This window comes from Podarcis melisellensis, assembly GCF_964234715.1.
Source record: "Podarcis melisellensis genome assembly, chromosome: 2".
In the NCBI taxonomy this organism is placed as follows: domain Eukaryota; kingdom Metazoa; phylum Chordata; class Lepidosauria; order Squamata; family Lacertidae; genus Podarcis; species Podarcis melisellensis.
The window spans coordinates 74640545-74656781 of NC_138529.1; the positions used below are offsets into that span (position 1 = coordinate 74640545).

General features: G+C 44.0%; 1 protein-coding gene across 1 annotated transcript in view; it reads right to left on the minus strand.

Moving 5' to 3' along the window:
* The window catches only part of PFKFB4 (6-phosphofructo-2-kinase/fructose-2,6-biphosphatase 4), a 78046-nt gene extending 62172 nt beyond the window's left edge, over nt 1–15874 (minus strand). The window contains exon 1 of the mRNA XM_081901225.1: nt 15487–15874. Coding sequence (XP_081757351.1) covers nt 15487–15574 — 88 coding nt within the window. The 5' untranslated portion in view covers nt 15575–15874. The remainder of the gene's footprint in view (nt 1–15486) is intronic.
* Nucleotides 15875–16237: the final 363 nt, after the last annotated feature.

Below are 16237 nucleotides of genomic sequence, written 5' to 3' on the forward strand. Positions count from 1 at the left end.
TATAATCTTCGAGGTGAATAAAATACAGAGAGTAAATCATAGGTAACTCATACTTCTACATAGCAAGGCAACTCCCCTATGAGGAAAGGTTTACAACATCTGAGTTTGCTCTAATGAAGACAATATGAAGATTCATTGGGCAATACACATTGGTAAAGTGCCCTTTCTTGTCTCAGGTATGGCATTTGATCAGGGTAACCAATATAGTGTCCTCTAGATGTATTGGACTACACTTCCCATTGGCCATGCTGTTAGGGCTGTTCAGAGTTGTAATCCAAAACATCTGTAGGGCACCTTGTTGGCTACTCCTAGCTTAGATGGTCTATACTGTATATAAAAAAGAGGTTTTGTTGTGTTTTAATATTTCAATTGGGACGCGGGTGGCGCTGTGGGTTAAACCACAGAGTCTAGGACTTGCTGATCAGAAGGTCAGCGGTTCGAATCCCCACGACGGGGCGAGCTCCCGTGTTCGGTCCCTGCTCCTGCCAACTTAGCCATTCGAAAGCACATCAAAGTGCAAGTACATAAATAGGTACCGCTCTGGCGGGAAGGTAAACGGCATTTCTGTGCACTGCTCTGGTTCGCCAGAAGCGGCTTAGTCATGCTGGCCACATGACCCGAAAGCTATACGCCGGCTCCCTTGGCCAGTAAAGCGAGATGAGCACCGCAACCCCAGAGTTGGTCATGACTGGACCTAATGGTCAGGGGTCCCTTTACCTTTAATATTTCAATTACAAGGTGCCAAGGTGTCAGCCCACATAAATCATAACACAGTTCAGCTGAAATGAGAATAGTTCCATTCACAATCTATGTCCTGACCTAAGCCCAATGAACCTACGTTCATTGTACACACTCTTCCAGATAATGGCTGATAATGGTCACAAAACCAGGAAGGCCAACAGTGGTTGTTTGCTCTGCTGTGTGTTTTGTATGAGAAAACTCACGCCCTGCTGCAACTTTGTAACCAAGGCTATGCACAGGAAACTGAAGCAATTTCATACTCTACCCTGTTTAGCCCTGCCTTTACTTCCCCCTTCCTCCGCTTCCCCTGTGTCAACTTTTAAACTTTAAGCTATTTGGGACAGGGATCTGTCATCTTGATTTGCGTGAAGCATAATACACACCAACTGTGCTAAATAAATAATTGGCCACAACATAGATTTATTTATTTCCAATACTTATATACAAAAGTCCTCTGGGTGGTTTACAAATAAAAGTTAAAAACATGAAATACAATATGAAAATAAAATCTAACATGGAATAAAACCAGAAAAAGAGAATAGAAAAAAGGAGTAAAAAATATTTAAGATGGAAAGTATCTTCACCTGGCACCAAAAATGGTCAAGTAGGCACCAGGCAGGCTTCTCTGATGGTGCCAACACCAAAAAGCTCCTCCCTCTTGTAGCCAACCTCCTTTTGTTTTGTTCACAATCTGTCCTGCATTCATACATGAGACAACTAGCTAAAGGGATGTTCACAGGCACAAAGCAACTATGCTTAATATACTTGGTATGGACTTATCTCAAACTAAGTAATAAAATACTAATATGCAAATTTGCATGTCGGGCAGGATCCTATGAGACTTCCTTAGCCCACCCTCTGTGCAGCAAACCCCCTCGCCCCCCCCAAAAAAGCCGCCGCCACCAGAGAGGGTCAAGGAATCCTCTAGAACAGTAATGATAGAGGGGCACACAGGCTGAAGCTGGGCTGCCAGAATTCAGAGAAGCTGCTTTGCACAAGAAGTGCCTTTACATTGGTGCAAGACACTGCTGAGTCCAAGCCACAATTAACGGGGGGTGGGGGGGTGGAGCCTGAATGTTCATTTTTCCTTCTTCCTCTTCAAAATACTTGGAATTTCTGTCAGCGTTGGATATTCTGGAACGGGACAATAAATCTCAAGTCAGGGAAGTAGCTGACATGAAAACACAGTGTGCTGTATCAAAATTTCAAGGCGGGTTTAAAACACTTCCCAACACACCCCCAGTCTAAGCAAGGAATTGCGTAATGCAGTACGTGCTGTTTCTGTGGCAACATCAATGATTACTCCCAGGGCAAGGCATGAAAGGAGGAAAGATTTCTCAAAATACTTCCTGTCCTGTGCAAGGAGCATGCATGTCTCAAGTGATCCTAATGAAACCTTTGAAACAACTGACGTATTATTTATTTTTACAAGCCTTAATTCATCTGCCCTGGCGGTTGGATATACCCCTTTTGTGAATGCATCATCTTACACTTTAAAGGCATGACACACACCCCTCCCCAAAGGGGGGGGAACCCCCCACACAATTACACACAATAGAAATGTTTCAATTCTCATCTCTTGTTCTGAACCCATTTATGCAACAGGAAGGTTTTCTTCATGAAACTTAAATTACCGTATTTTTTGCACCATAACGCTCACTTTTTTCCTCCTAGAAAGTAAGGGGAAATGTCTGTGCGTGTTATGGAGCGAATGCCTATGGATGGCGGGGGGATCTGCTGCAGTCGTGAGCAGAGGATCCATGGTTCCCCTTCCTTCCCTCCTCCGTGGCTTGCTTTGAAACAGCAAAAGGGGAGAAGAGCCACTGAGTGGGGAGGAGAGAGGGACAGAGAGCCTGCTTGCTTTAAAGGAGCAAAGCGGGAGAGGAGAGGAGCCTTCTCCTCTGATACCCCTCTTCTGCATTATTAGCAGCATCCTTCTCCACCCACCCCACGCATGTTCCTTGTCCCTTGAGTGCTTTTCCTTCCCTCCCCACTTAAAACATGGTTACAAAGCACGGATCCACATGGATCCTCAGGATTTTTGCACTGGGTCACCCCAAATTCACCATCAGATCACATAGCATGTCCATGGCTACAGCTTGCACCAAAAAAATCACGCACCCACTGTTGCCTGGGGCTGCATGGATCCACATGGATCCTCAGGATTTTTGCATTGGGATACCCCAAACTCACCGTCAGATCACATGTCTGTGGCCACAGCATGAACCACAAAAATCATACATCCGCTGTTTTGTTTAGAATATTTTTTTTCTTGTTTTCCTCCTCTAAAAACTATGTGCGTGTTATGGTCGGGTGCGTGTTATAGAGCGAAAAATACGGTAGTATAAATAGGATTTTAACTTCCACCCAACAGGAACCTGATGGGCTAAAAATCTAGACAATGTCATTTTTTTAACTTGCAATTCAGATTTTTTTATTTTTAAACCAGACAGTGGGATCAGCCTAAACTGAATCTGTACCAATACTAAAGGTATCTAGAGGCTTGAAGAATTTAATATATATATCCACCAAGTTTCTCAGCTTTGTAATACATATTATGGATGGTATCCAATTGTTGCCCCTCCACTAATGGAAGGCTTTTAAATCCACCAGAGCCTTCTTTCAACAGAAGAGGGATTGAATCAATCTTTGGCAGCTCCCCCTCCTGGATCAAAGAGCATCCCATCATCAGTGGGACATCTATTGGATAGAACCACATGAACTTCACAACTTACTTCTTTAAATGTTTGCAGTGGCTACTCCGAGTCTTCTGTGCTGTTAGCTTTACAACAAGCAGCAATAGGATATACAATTCAGCAAGCTGATCCAGACATGTAAATCTGGCATGTATTTTAATGTGTGATTTTATTTTATAATGTTATACTGTATTTTTAAAATAGCTGATTTTATTTTGAAAAATGTTAGGCTACCAAAGGTAAAAGGTAAAGGACCCCTGACAGTTAAGTCCAGTCACAGACAACTCTGGGGTTGCAGCGCTCATCTTGCTTTACAGGCCGAGGGAGCCGGCGTTTGTCGGCAGACAGTTTTTCCAGTTCATGTGGCCAGCATGACTAAGCCGCTTCTGGTGCAACGGAACACCAAAACCAGAGCAGCACATGGAAATGCCATTTACCTTCCCGCCGGAGCAGTACCTATTTATCTACTTGCACTTTTTGGCGTGCTTTCGAACTGCTAGGTTGGCAGGAGCTGGGACAGAGCGATGGGAGCTCACCCCATCGTGGGGATTCGAACCGCCGACCTTCTGATTGGCAAGCCCAAGAGGCTCAGTGGTTTAGACCTCAGTGCCATTCTTAAGTACAGTAGTACCCTCAGGTTACATACGCTTCAGGTTACAGACTCCACTAACCCTGAAATAGTGCTTCAGGTTAAGAACTTTGCTTCAGGATGAGAACAGAAATTGTGCTCCAGCGGCCCGGCGGCAGCAGGAGGCCCCATTAGCTAAAGCGGTGCTTCAGGTTAAGAACAGTTTCAGGTTAAGAACGGACCTCCGGAACAAATTAAGTACTTAACCCGAGGTACCACTGTAGTTAGGCTACTACTCATCTGATTTTATTGGTCATTTTAATGTAAACCACATAGAAGTTGTGAGGATTAAGTGGTACATAAATCCTACTGGTTAATTAAATCATTTCACCTCCATTAAATACACAGCAGACATGTACCTTGCTTACATGTCTGGATCTGATCATATGATCTTTTGCATTTCTACGTACTGTTCTGTAAATGTCTGCTTTGAGCTGTCAAGTCTAAAGTCACACCATATTTGTGAATGAATAGCTCAGTCACTCCTTCATAAACAAATAAATTTGTTGCCGCTCACTCACCCATACAGATAACTGCAGGCTGTCCTGCTTAAGTTCTACAACTTGGCAACATGGGAGTGCCTAATTACTGAGCTGATTCAACCTTAATTCTGAGACGATCTGATACACATCACTGACTGACACAAGCACTTTCCTTTGAAGATTGGCAACTTCCTATATTAGTTACGGTACTGTAAATTCTAAACAGTTTTAATGTTTTAGTGATGTTTGTTTCTACTTACGCTGTTACTTGTAACAATGTCCAAATATGTATATGGATTGTATTATGCAATGGCAATTTGCAATCTCCAAATTTTTGAATTCCTTTGAGAAAATTTCACAATAATTAATATTCTCAACATATATACACAAAAGCCATGCTAAACCTATCTACACACATTTTTCAGGTTCACCCTTGCAGGAAACTTCTAGGATTCACTAGAGGTCTTTTTAAAAGAGGAAACCACATGCAGTGTTGAGGTGGTTTTTTCATGCAAAGAGAAATGATTGTCAGTACTGTATCAGGTTTTCTCATTCATCCATTCCTGAACAAACATGCATGCTAAGTAGTACCTGGGGGAGGGTCAATAAAAATGGATTGTACCAGATGCTGTTCTTACATCAATGGAAGGCTCTTGGATCCAGTTTTTGCACCACCTCTCACACTGTTCTAGATGTTCCCCCAACTCTGTGATGCCGAGAGTGTGTGTGTGTGTATGCGCGCGCGCGCGTACACACACCGGGGACTGTAGCAAGAAAACTGAATTTGTAAAAATCACCTACCTCTCTCTTCCATTTACAATACCCTCTGTGACTGGACTCATAGCATTAGATATACAGTGGTACCTTGGTTTACAACTATAATCCATTCCAGAGGTCCGGTTGTAAACCAAAACAGGTTGTAAACCAAGGCGCGCTTTCGCCAATGGGGCCTCAAAAAAAAATTGGTTGTAATCCAAAAAAAGGGACACCCACTTCCGGGTTTAACGTGGTTGTAATCCAAAATGGTTGTAATCCAAAATGGTTGCAAACCAAGGTACCACTGTATTCCTTAATTTAGCAACCAATTCCTTTAGGGATAGATGGGAAGCAGAGCCACTCAATCAGGTCTACTAAGGTGACATCCACACCATACATTAAAGTAACCTTAGCCGTGGAGAATTTTGGTTTGAAAACAAACAAAGGTTAGCAGCAACTATAGTTTGCCCAACTCGCGTATCACAGATTACTCTGGTTATCATAAAGCCTGAAGTGAGTAAGTGCCTACGGAAGAGAAAGACACATGGCCCCTCTGCATGTTCACATTGGCCTAACCATAGTTTAGCCATCATGTCTTAACTGGTCCTAAAGAGTTCTTTCTACAGTACTTGAGTTTTGTGATGCTAAGCAGTATCATACACTAGAAGAAAAAGTGCCAAATATTTGCTAGATGCAAAGGCTGGAAGGCCCTCAGTGTAACATCTTGCTCTGCGCCTTTCTCTGGGGTTTTTGTCTAGCTGGAATGCATCCTTGACCTGCAATAATGCCTTTCTGGCTTGAAGGGATGGAGAGAGGTGTGACTTTTGTGTGGCTCGAATGTAGGCTACCATACAAAGTTAAGAGCTACATCCATTGCTACCCCATAGACAGAGCACCATATGCAGCACTTTGAGCCGCTCAGAATGGTAGCCTTCCTCTGTTTATTACATTCAGATATCTCTTTCAGTCCAGGTTATTTTTAAGTGACAGTTAACATAACTGATTTTTTTAAAAATCAAAATTGGTTCTTTTTAAAAATGACTACTTTTTAATGTGTTCCCCCCCCCCACTCTGCTGGTCAGCAATAACCAAAATGCAATTTCATGGCGTCCCTCTCCTTAAAAGTACATATTCATTTCAAATCTGATTTAAGGTGCACTACAAAAATATCCCATTTCCTGCCATTTACATTATTATTATACTTCTACATTGTGCCTTCTTTTTACAGCAGTATTAGTTGATGAAATGTAAAATAAGATAGGAACAAAATGACAAATAACACATTCACAAACCCATCCTTATCATGTTTACTTAGCTAAGTGTGCATTAGACTATAGCCCAAATCTTGTATCTGTTTCAAAGGCAATTGCAGAATCATATGCTAAAGCCAGGGGCTTCTATATTTAGGTTAATGCAGAGTGTTGAGATGCTTCTCTTGCTTTGGGACAAGGGACGGCTATTTGGATTGAAAAGACAAACATTTAAAAGACGTCTTCTGTACAAGGAACCACATGTCCTTTCACACTTTGGCAGACCTTTGACTAGTTTGTGAACATGCACGTCAAGAGTTCAGCTCAAGCCACAGTTTCCTTTTCACCTTTAAAAATCACATTAACCCAAAACAGCAGCATTCCTCAGATTTCCTTTGTTTTATCCAATAAAAGTTTATTTGGGAAGCAGACAGTATATTCTTCAATTTCAATTATCTGTAATACTGGAGAACATTTTTATTACAGCTTAAAAGGGCAAACTCAGCATTCTTATTACTGTATCACAGCTGAAGGGTGCAGTAATGTATTTTAGAGAAAGGTTATACTGACTTACGATAAGTTTAAGCAGGTGAACAGAAGTGCCATATTCTTCTTCAAAAGTATACCATCTGTTCTTTTACCAAGTTAAGACACTTTTGTATTCTGGCATTTCCTCACCTAACTAGTTTGTAGCTGAGAGATCAAAAAGACATGTAAGTGTTTGTTATTTTCCACAAACAAAAAATGTTGTTTCTTTGGGAAAGAATGTTTCAAGTGTTATTTCCCTACAGTTATGTCTTGCAGGAAACAAAGCATTATTGGAGCTCCTGGAGCATTCTCATTCATCTTGTAAAATCTGATGACTTTTAATTAGGTATTAGAGAATGGAAGCAGAATATGAGCAATTGAACCTCATTGCTGATGATCCACAATGCTGGACCTTCCCCAAGTTAAGCCCAGTGCAAATGTAACAGAACCACATTTCAAGTGGTACACAAGAGGTGTATTTTGCCTGTACTAGAAACCAGGCTTTTAGTGTTGCAGCTCTTACTCTCTGGAATCAACTACCAGCTGAGATCAGATGGACACCTAGCACAATGATGTCTATGCCTCTACTGAACACAGTTTTGTTTAGGAAGACTTTCTCTGCGGTGCTAACCCCATCATTTATGGAAAATCAGATTTATATTTCATGAAATGTTTCCACTGGTTTTTGAGTTTACTGAATTGATTTTATTGTTATTAAGAGTTTGCATTTTTGTGTTTTATTCTGTTTTTACTCTCTATACCTCATTGATGCCTTTTTGCCATGAAGTCTATAAATCTGTCAAATAAGCAAGATAAAAGCTAGTTAAGAGATCAGAAGTGCCTGATACATGGGTGAATTCTGCCGTTCCTTCTCAGAGTTAATAGCATTCCCTCTCTTGGGCTTTCTTTCAAGTGGTAGAGTCTAGGCACAAATTTTCCCCCTAGGTGAGAATTAGGCCAACAGTAGAATCCTATACATAGCTACTCAAGAAAAAGTGTCACCAATTTCAGCGCAGCTTAGTCCAAGGCTTGTACATGCCTGAGGCGTAAGTCCCACTGATCACAGGGGGGAAATATGTCCCATTAAAAGCAATGATACATTAGAGTTCTCAGTTTTTGTTTTTAGTGAAAACAAGCACACAAGGCAGGTGTAACAATGACACTTCTTTCTTATAAAATATGCTAAACAATCATCAGCCTAGGTTGATGTTGGAGAATGGGTCATGAATATATAGTGAAAACAACTGCAAAGTAATTATGTGTGTTTTTCTTTTTTACTGAATGTATTCTTGAACTGGATGTTTAAATCTTTGTAAAAAAAATAAAACTCTTTAAAAATCAATAAAATTATTCAAACAAAAAAACAATGTCAAGAGAAAAGAGAAATATTTAATTCAGAAGACAAGACTGACCTTTTTTTGTTATGACACATTGCCATGCTAATGTGATATTCCTTTCCAAGGAACTCCAGCCATGGAACTGAAAAAGGTCATGACCACTTTTTTCCCTTAGAGCATGGGTTTTCACATTAACAGTGAAGCAACTGCCAAACTATTTTTAACTTAATACCAGAGAAAATGATTTTTAGGATTATTTTCACTCCTGTTGAAGTCATGTTAGCCATATTAAAATAACTAGAGAGATGTTTTATTAATGGTTCTATACACTAATGCAGAGTTCATCAAACATTCTGCACTACTGAGCACATTTCAAAATTTGAGAGAGTTCTGTGGGCACCAAACACAAAATGAATGCTATAAGGGGCATGGCATAAAACAAAATTAGAGCGAGTACAGCTATTGCTACCACCCACCAACCCACTCACGTCTTGGACAGCCTCATGTTTATCATGGGAAGTCAACTATGTCCTGATTGTTCTGATGGTGGATATAGAGCTGTTAAAGACAAAACAAACCTGTTTTCCACAATGCCAACCCTAAACCAAAGCTTAGGCTGCCAACCTGTATCTGCTTATGTGGGAATAAGTGCCATTAATACCAAGAGGGATGCTACTGAATAGACATGCATTCCATCCTACTGTAGGTTAACTATACAGTGAAGTCTTAACACTTACATCCTCTGCACAGCAGGAGACATACCTAAGCCTCTTTGCAAAGTTTTCACATTTTTCATTTACCATTTGGGAAGGGGATTCTTTAACATCCACCACACTTTTTGTGTAACAGCATTTGCAGAAAATGTATTCCAGAGCAGTGGTTCCCAATTGGTGGTCCACAGACCCAAGGGAGTCTGTGTAATCCACGAAGGGGATCCATGGCACATATCTGTCAACTGTCCAGAACATTCCTTTGAGGGAGGGCATCCTCTCGCATAACTCACGTAACTCATGCAAGAGTGTAGCCTGTAAGGCACTGGGATATGTTGGAAGGTATGCGGCACCATTCACATAACAAAAACTACTATAGAGATATTTTCAAAACCACGGGGTCCATAGCTTGACTTTCGGGGAAAAATGGGGGTCTGCAGTATTTAGCTAATTGGGAAACACTGTTCTAGAGAGTACCTGATTTCAGAAGAACCCCCCCCCACACACAGGAAAGATGCATCCTGGTTGCTAAGGAAAAAGGACAAACTACAGTGGTACCTTGGGTTAAGTACGTAATTCGTTCTGGAGGTCCGTACTTAACCTGAAACTGTTCTTAACCTGAAGCACCACTTTAGCTAGTGGGGCCTCCTGCTGTCGCAGCACAATTTCTGTTCTCATCCTGAAACAAAGTTCTTAACATGAAGCACTTTTTCTGGGTCAGCGGATTCTGTAACCTGAAGCATATGTAACCCGAGGTACCACTGTACAGAGATTCTAGTAGTTTGTGCATTTTACTTTGACTTTGTAAAACATGCTGGAAGCTTCATTGAAGGACAGTACACAAATCACTTAAATAAATAAATAGAATTATGTCCCGTTATTGCAAACACCACATAATCTATGGTTTTCGTGGTTCTCCTTTAACACAGGGAGATAAAAATCAATTCACTAGTATAGGAGTTGATGGTATTTCACATGAAACAGAAAAGTAACTGTAGTTAAAGCAAAGGTTGTTAAACAAGCTCCATAAACATCTGTTATGTTGTGTGCAGCAAAACTTTGTTATGTTTAATGACAAAAAAACATTATATTGGTGCTGTCCCTTATATCTTTCAATAAACAGAAGTAGACAAGCCAAGGTTTATAGAGTATAAACTCACTCTGTATCCCCAACTCAAATTTTTATACTTTACTTTCTCACAAGAGTACAGCAAAGTGCTAGTTCAAATCAGAGGGAGAAACTTCTGGGATTAGACTCTAAAAAAGAGAATTAGAATTCTTATTTAAAAAGAAAGTTTAGTGCACTGTAAACATGTTCACCTTGAAAGACTTTTTTTCTCAGTTTATGAAACTGCATAGCATAATGAACAAGTACTTCATTCTCCATTCTTCTGGCAATTTTAAATGAAGAAGGAGGCACCTGATGCAGTTATAAAGTTGAAGGAGGAAAGGATGGTTAACTAGATGGAATGATAATTATTTTACACATCATGTGCATGAATGCTGTTTACAGTCTTTCCAGATGACACATAATAGGCATAACACTAGCTTAGCTTAGATTCGCACCTCTGCCAACTCCACCTCTGACTTTTACTCACTTAGCAATCAGGATTCCTCCTGGTTGCAGATAGGCTCCTAAGAGGCTGGAGAAGGGATGGGAGGGGGCAGGCAGGATATGATGCTGGGAGATAAGGGCAGAGCCCACACAAGTTATTTAATCCCAGTTCTGATTAAATCTGAATAGAGCTGCAGAGTGTGGTTAACACACATGTCTCTGTAGGTCACCTGCCGATCTTGTCTCGTGCTATTTATCCTTCCATTGTTTCATCAGCAGGCAGGTGTTACAACACGAGGGTCCATGTCCTCTTGGTGCCAAACTGGTTGAAATCATCCATTCAGTAAAGCTCTAGTCTGTGTTCACTCAGGGTGTTGCCCCTAGTCTTCTCCTGCCCCCAGGCATGATTTAGAAATTAGTTTATATCTCAGACTATACCTTAAGACCAGGGTGGTCCAACACAAGGCCCTAGGCGTTTTGGTGGCTGTCAGCAACATTTGACAACCCCCAGTCCTCACCCTGCCTTCCCAAAGGTGAGTAAGCAAGGTGCTGGGCTTTGGGAAAGAGGCATGAGGGCTCTGACATGATCCTCAACAAGTACTATTGCAGCCCACTTGGAATGAAAAGTTGGACCACTCTGCCGTAGACCATTTTGAACAGGTGCACTAGCAGCCAGTGCAGTTGTTTTTTTAAAAAAGGCCTTAATTGTGCTTATGAGATCAGGAACAGGCCATGAAATTCTGGGATCACACACACAGCCCCATCTTTCTCTGCAATGGATCCCCCACTCAACCAACCCTAAAGGCTGCATTAGAACCAATGTTTAAGACTAAATATGATGATTAAGACGAAATATTCTTATCCAGCTACAAGCCTTGGTTAGGAATTCTGGCCAGGGGGAAGCGCCGCCATTACTGAAGGCACTACATAATTCAAAACCGAATACTGTAGCTCCATAAATAATTCCTGCTTCTGAAGTGACTGAAAAACTAAACAGCCAAAACAGAGTTGTCCACAGGAAACAAGCCTCATCATTAAGCAGGTGTAGACTGCCTTCCAAAATAGCACGAAGCAGTGGGCTCGGGCAATAAATCTCTCATAACTGTGGCTATCACTATGGCCCCTTCAGTTTCCTTAAGCAGGTTAGCAGAAGAGCTTTTTTATTGCATTTATATCCCACCTTTTTCTCCAAGGTGGTTCACCTCCTCCTCAGTTAATCCCTACAATGACCCTGTGAGATAGGTAAAGAGGCTATGACTGGCCCAAGTTCACCCAGTGAGCTTCATGACTGAGTGGGGATTTTTGAACCCTGATCTCCCAGGTCCTAGTCAAACACTCTAACCCAGGGGTCAGCAACCTGCGGCCCATGGGGGTCATTTAAATGGCCCACGAGCCACCCCCGCTAAACCGGCACAGCGTGGAATGGGGACTCGCTTCCATGGCGCCAGAAATCGTGTCCTCGCAGACGCAATCCAGCCCACGGAGCAATCTCCGTGGGAGTGAACCAGCCCAGGCGAGGTAAACCTTGCAGACCCCTGTTCTAACCACTATACCACACCAGCTTCCTAGAGTACTTCTGCTATGGGGCAGCTACATAAACAAAGCATGTAAATAAATATGGGGAAAGCAAACTCACTTAGAGAAGGAGCTGAAATATTTTCCTTGACACTTGAATTTGTTTTATTCTGGATTCTTTTATTTGATGTTTTAATGTGTTGTAAACCACTTTGAGAGTTTTTCTTTAAAATATAAAGCAGCATAGAAATGAAATGAATAACAACAACAAACTTCATCTCCAGGGGGAGGGGGGAAATGGTGCCTAGACATTCTGTTGTGGCAACCATAGCCTAGGTTTAAGGTGCCACTTGGCGATCCGTTTATATATCTGAATTTCTAACACTGCTCCGGCCACAGCCCACTCTTTCTTCTAGCTTAAGCCTACAGAGGATGACCTTCTGATGCACTCTGTCTTCCAACTCAATCAAAGGCTGCACTCTGTTTCTCAATAATTGCATAGGAACTGAAAGACCTAAAAACGTATTTTAAACTAATTACCGTCTCTCACTGCAATCTACGGCCCTAACTTAATCTTGATTTGCGCTTTCAAGCAATAATAATTTTGTTCTGTACTCCACAGGACAGAACCCTATATTCTGACCAAGAAAGAACCTAGTAAATAACATCATATGTGACGTATACTTTGTTTTGACTCTGAATTGTAGACTGGGAGAATTCTCTGTATGTTGACAGGTATAGGAGAAGGGAAGGAGATTGACAGCACAATTCTATGCACTTCTATTCAAAGTGGGACCTACACCCAAGTGTGTATACACCTGCAGTCCTATACACAGTAACCCGAGACGAAGACCCATTGACCAAAATTGGACTTTGAAACTTCTGAGTAGGGATTCACCGAATTGTGCTGTTAATCTCTTTTTCTGAGCACACAGCATAGGATAGGATTGTGCTGCAAACCAACCTATGGAATGCAGGGACCCACTGTGTAAGCTGTCCATTGCAAATGCTAAACAAATTACTGAAGATGAACCAGAGGCAATTGCCATAGATCACTCTTCTCTATACAATTGAACAAAATTATTTCACACTGATGTGTCAACTATAAAGGCCATTTGTCCCAAATCTTAGTTCTATTATTAATGAGAATGCTCCTGAAATTCACAGATGTATCCAAAAATATAACAGCGAATAGATCAGAATGAATCTATTTGCACAGAAGGACCATTTCACATTATTGTTGATTTCCTACATGGAAGCCACGTGTGCAGATAACGGTGTGCATAACTTAATAATATACTCATTCTGTGCACATGTTGATAATTCATTGTGTGCATGCACGCTGAGAAGCTACAACCAATCATTGCTTTCTAGCACAATGCAAAGCAATTCACATGCATATAGCATTGGCAAACATTACAACTTAAGTGCTGTAATTACATCCCTTTCCACACAGGAGTGACCAGAGTTCAGCGTATTAGGAAACATTTACATGGAAGCATCTCCCAACTCCCAACTTCCTTTCTTAGCCTTTTATTTCTACACCGGAAATGCACTGACTCTATTCTTGGTCCATCAATGAGCCATACTGCTACCAGGCAGGGAACTAACTCAGGCGGAGGGACCTGCATTTAGAGTTGGTACTGGAGGCACATTCAACCCATGACACAAAAATGGATGCAAACTCATCTCCACCAAAAGTGATCATGGCAACTAGTAACAAATCTTGCTTATAACTGTATTTCTTTGGTTTGCTGGACAAGCACAACATCATTGTTTCACAGTCCTCAGGGCCATTTACTCCCTTGAAGCACCTGGCACGAACTAGTCACTGTTATATGCAATATTCGTAAGTGGACGAATATCCAATACTTCACACCCAATACTAGCACTGCTAGCAGAGAACTGAACAGAAAATGGTAAGGTGAGAGAGAGAGATGTCTACCTCACCAAACTGACAGCCCAAAACAATGCAGTCAAAAAAGATAACTAATGGTTGGGAGACATTTAGTTAGCTTTTTCAGACAGCCACCAGAAGCTCAAAAGGATGCAAAGCCCAGCATCCCTAAAGCCCAGCATCCCTAAAGCAGCAGAGGCCTCCTTCCAATTTTTGCAGTCATCTCTCTCAAGCCCTGAAACCTGTCTGCAGAGTTTAAAATAGGAAATATGCACATAGGGTGCTCATTAGCTGCTTTTCTACTTTAAAAGTGTTCAAAGCACAACGAAGACGGGTGCCTCTGAGCGCGTGTGGAGTGCCACTCCCTTGCCACCAGTGGCGTAGCGTGGGTTGTCAGCACCCGGGGCAAGGCAAGTAATTTGCGCCCCCTAACCCGTGGATTTGCACCCCCTTACGCTAACCCCCAGATGTTGCGCCCGGTGTGGCCGGCACCCCCCACGCTACACCACTGCTTGCCACTAAGCCTCCATAACGATAACATGATCTAGTTGAGAAGATCTAGCTTACAGTCCTCTCTGCACATCCAATGTTTTCAATAAATTAACCACTTCCTGAATGGTAGTGTGTTTGGAGGGAAGGAGAAAACGACGGTGGATTTGGAGGTCAGGAGCAGTTCCTGTCGGCAACAGAAACAGCAGCAGCAGCCTAGCCTAGCCCAGCCCAGCCCGCCCCGGGCAGCGCATGGTAAACACAAGGAGGGGCGGGGGGCCAACAGAAATAAGAGCAGCAGGGGGAGGAGGGGCGGAGGACGCCACGCTCCACACGCTTCATAACATGGGACTGGCGCCCCGGGATGGAGCTCTAGGAAGCCTCCGGGTTGTCATTGCCACGGGAGGAATATCTATGGCGAGGGAGTCCGCTCTGGAAAGCGGGGTGCCGCGCCACCTCCCCCAAAGGAGCGCTCTTGTGGGGTGGGGGTGGGAGGCCGAGTTCCCCCAGCACAAGGCAGCCGTCCTTCTAGCAGCCAGTTCGCAGAGTCGCAGCTCGCCTCGGCGGGAAGACGAGCGACATGATGAGCCCCCCGCGACCCCCCCCCCGGTCCTTCCAGCTTCCTTTGGGCGAGGCCAAGCAAGGCAGGCTGCAAACAAGCCCCTCTCCTCGCTTGCAGCAAGTCATAAAAATAGCCCCGGGCCAGGAGGACAATCCACACGCTCCCAGGCAGGCTGGAAGAGGCGGGATCCCAGCAGCTCCTGCGCCCTCAGCGGCGGCGGCCGCGTACGTGAACGCCGCCTTGCCCCGCTCCCCAGGGCGCTTGTACTTTCCACGCGCGCCGTGTCCCCCCCGCACTCGCAGGCAGACACGCGCCGCACGAGCGCGCGCTGCGCTCTTACCTCTCCAGTCCCGGCCTTGCACAGAGCGCGCGGGTCGAGCGCCACTGCCGCCGCCGCCGCCGCCACCGCCGCACCTGGACACCGACATCCGTGCGCCTCAGGCGAGCCGCCACCCAGCCGCGTTTCGGCGCTGCACCGGCTGCTAGGGTAGCGGAGCCCAGGCTCAGTCAGTCGCCGCCCCGAAGCGGGTGGAAGGAGGCAGGGAAACAAGCCCGGCGGCACCCCCCCTCTCCTGCTCCCGGTTGCTTGGGCACGGCCGACGCCGCTCGCTATCCGGAGCTGAGAGGGTCCTTCTGAGGCGGCTCCTGAGCGCCGAGCAGGAGCATCTTGCTAAGGGCGCAAAGCCCCGGGAGAGGCTTCCCCCGCCTCGGCGTGGAGGGAAGGAGGGAGGGGGCGTGTGCGCGGCGGCACTCCAGGGCTCCAGCCGCTCCCGCCGCTCGGGCAAGCCGATTGGAGGGCTGGGACGAGAGGGGCGGGGAAAGGGGCGGGGAGAGCTCGCCACCATCATAACTGGCTCCTTCCGTACAGAAAGGTCCCAAAGCGCCTCGTGTATCACTAAGAGAAGAGCGGGAGGGGGGAACGGTTGGCAGAACGGCCACGGCTGGTTCTGGTCTAGTTTGGGGGGAAAGGCTTCCTAGAACGAGAAATTTTTAAAAAAGCAAAGGTGTTGGTCCATAAGACTCAGTAAAGCAACACCACAAATAGCGCTTCAGAAATGTTCAGTCAAGCAACAGGACTGACCGAAATGACA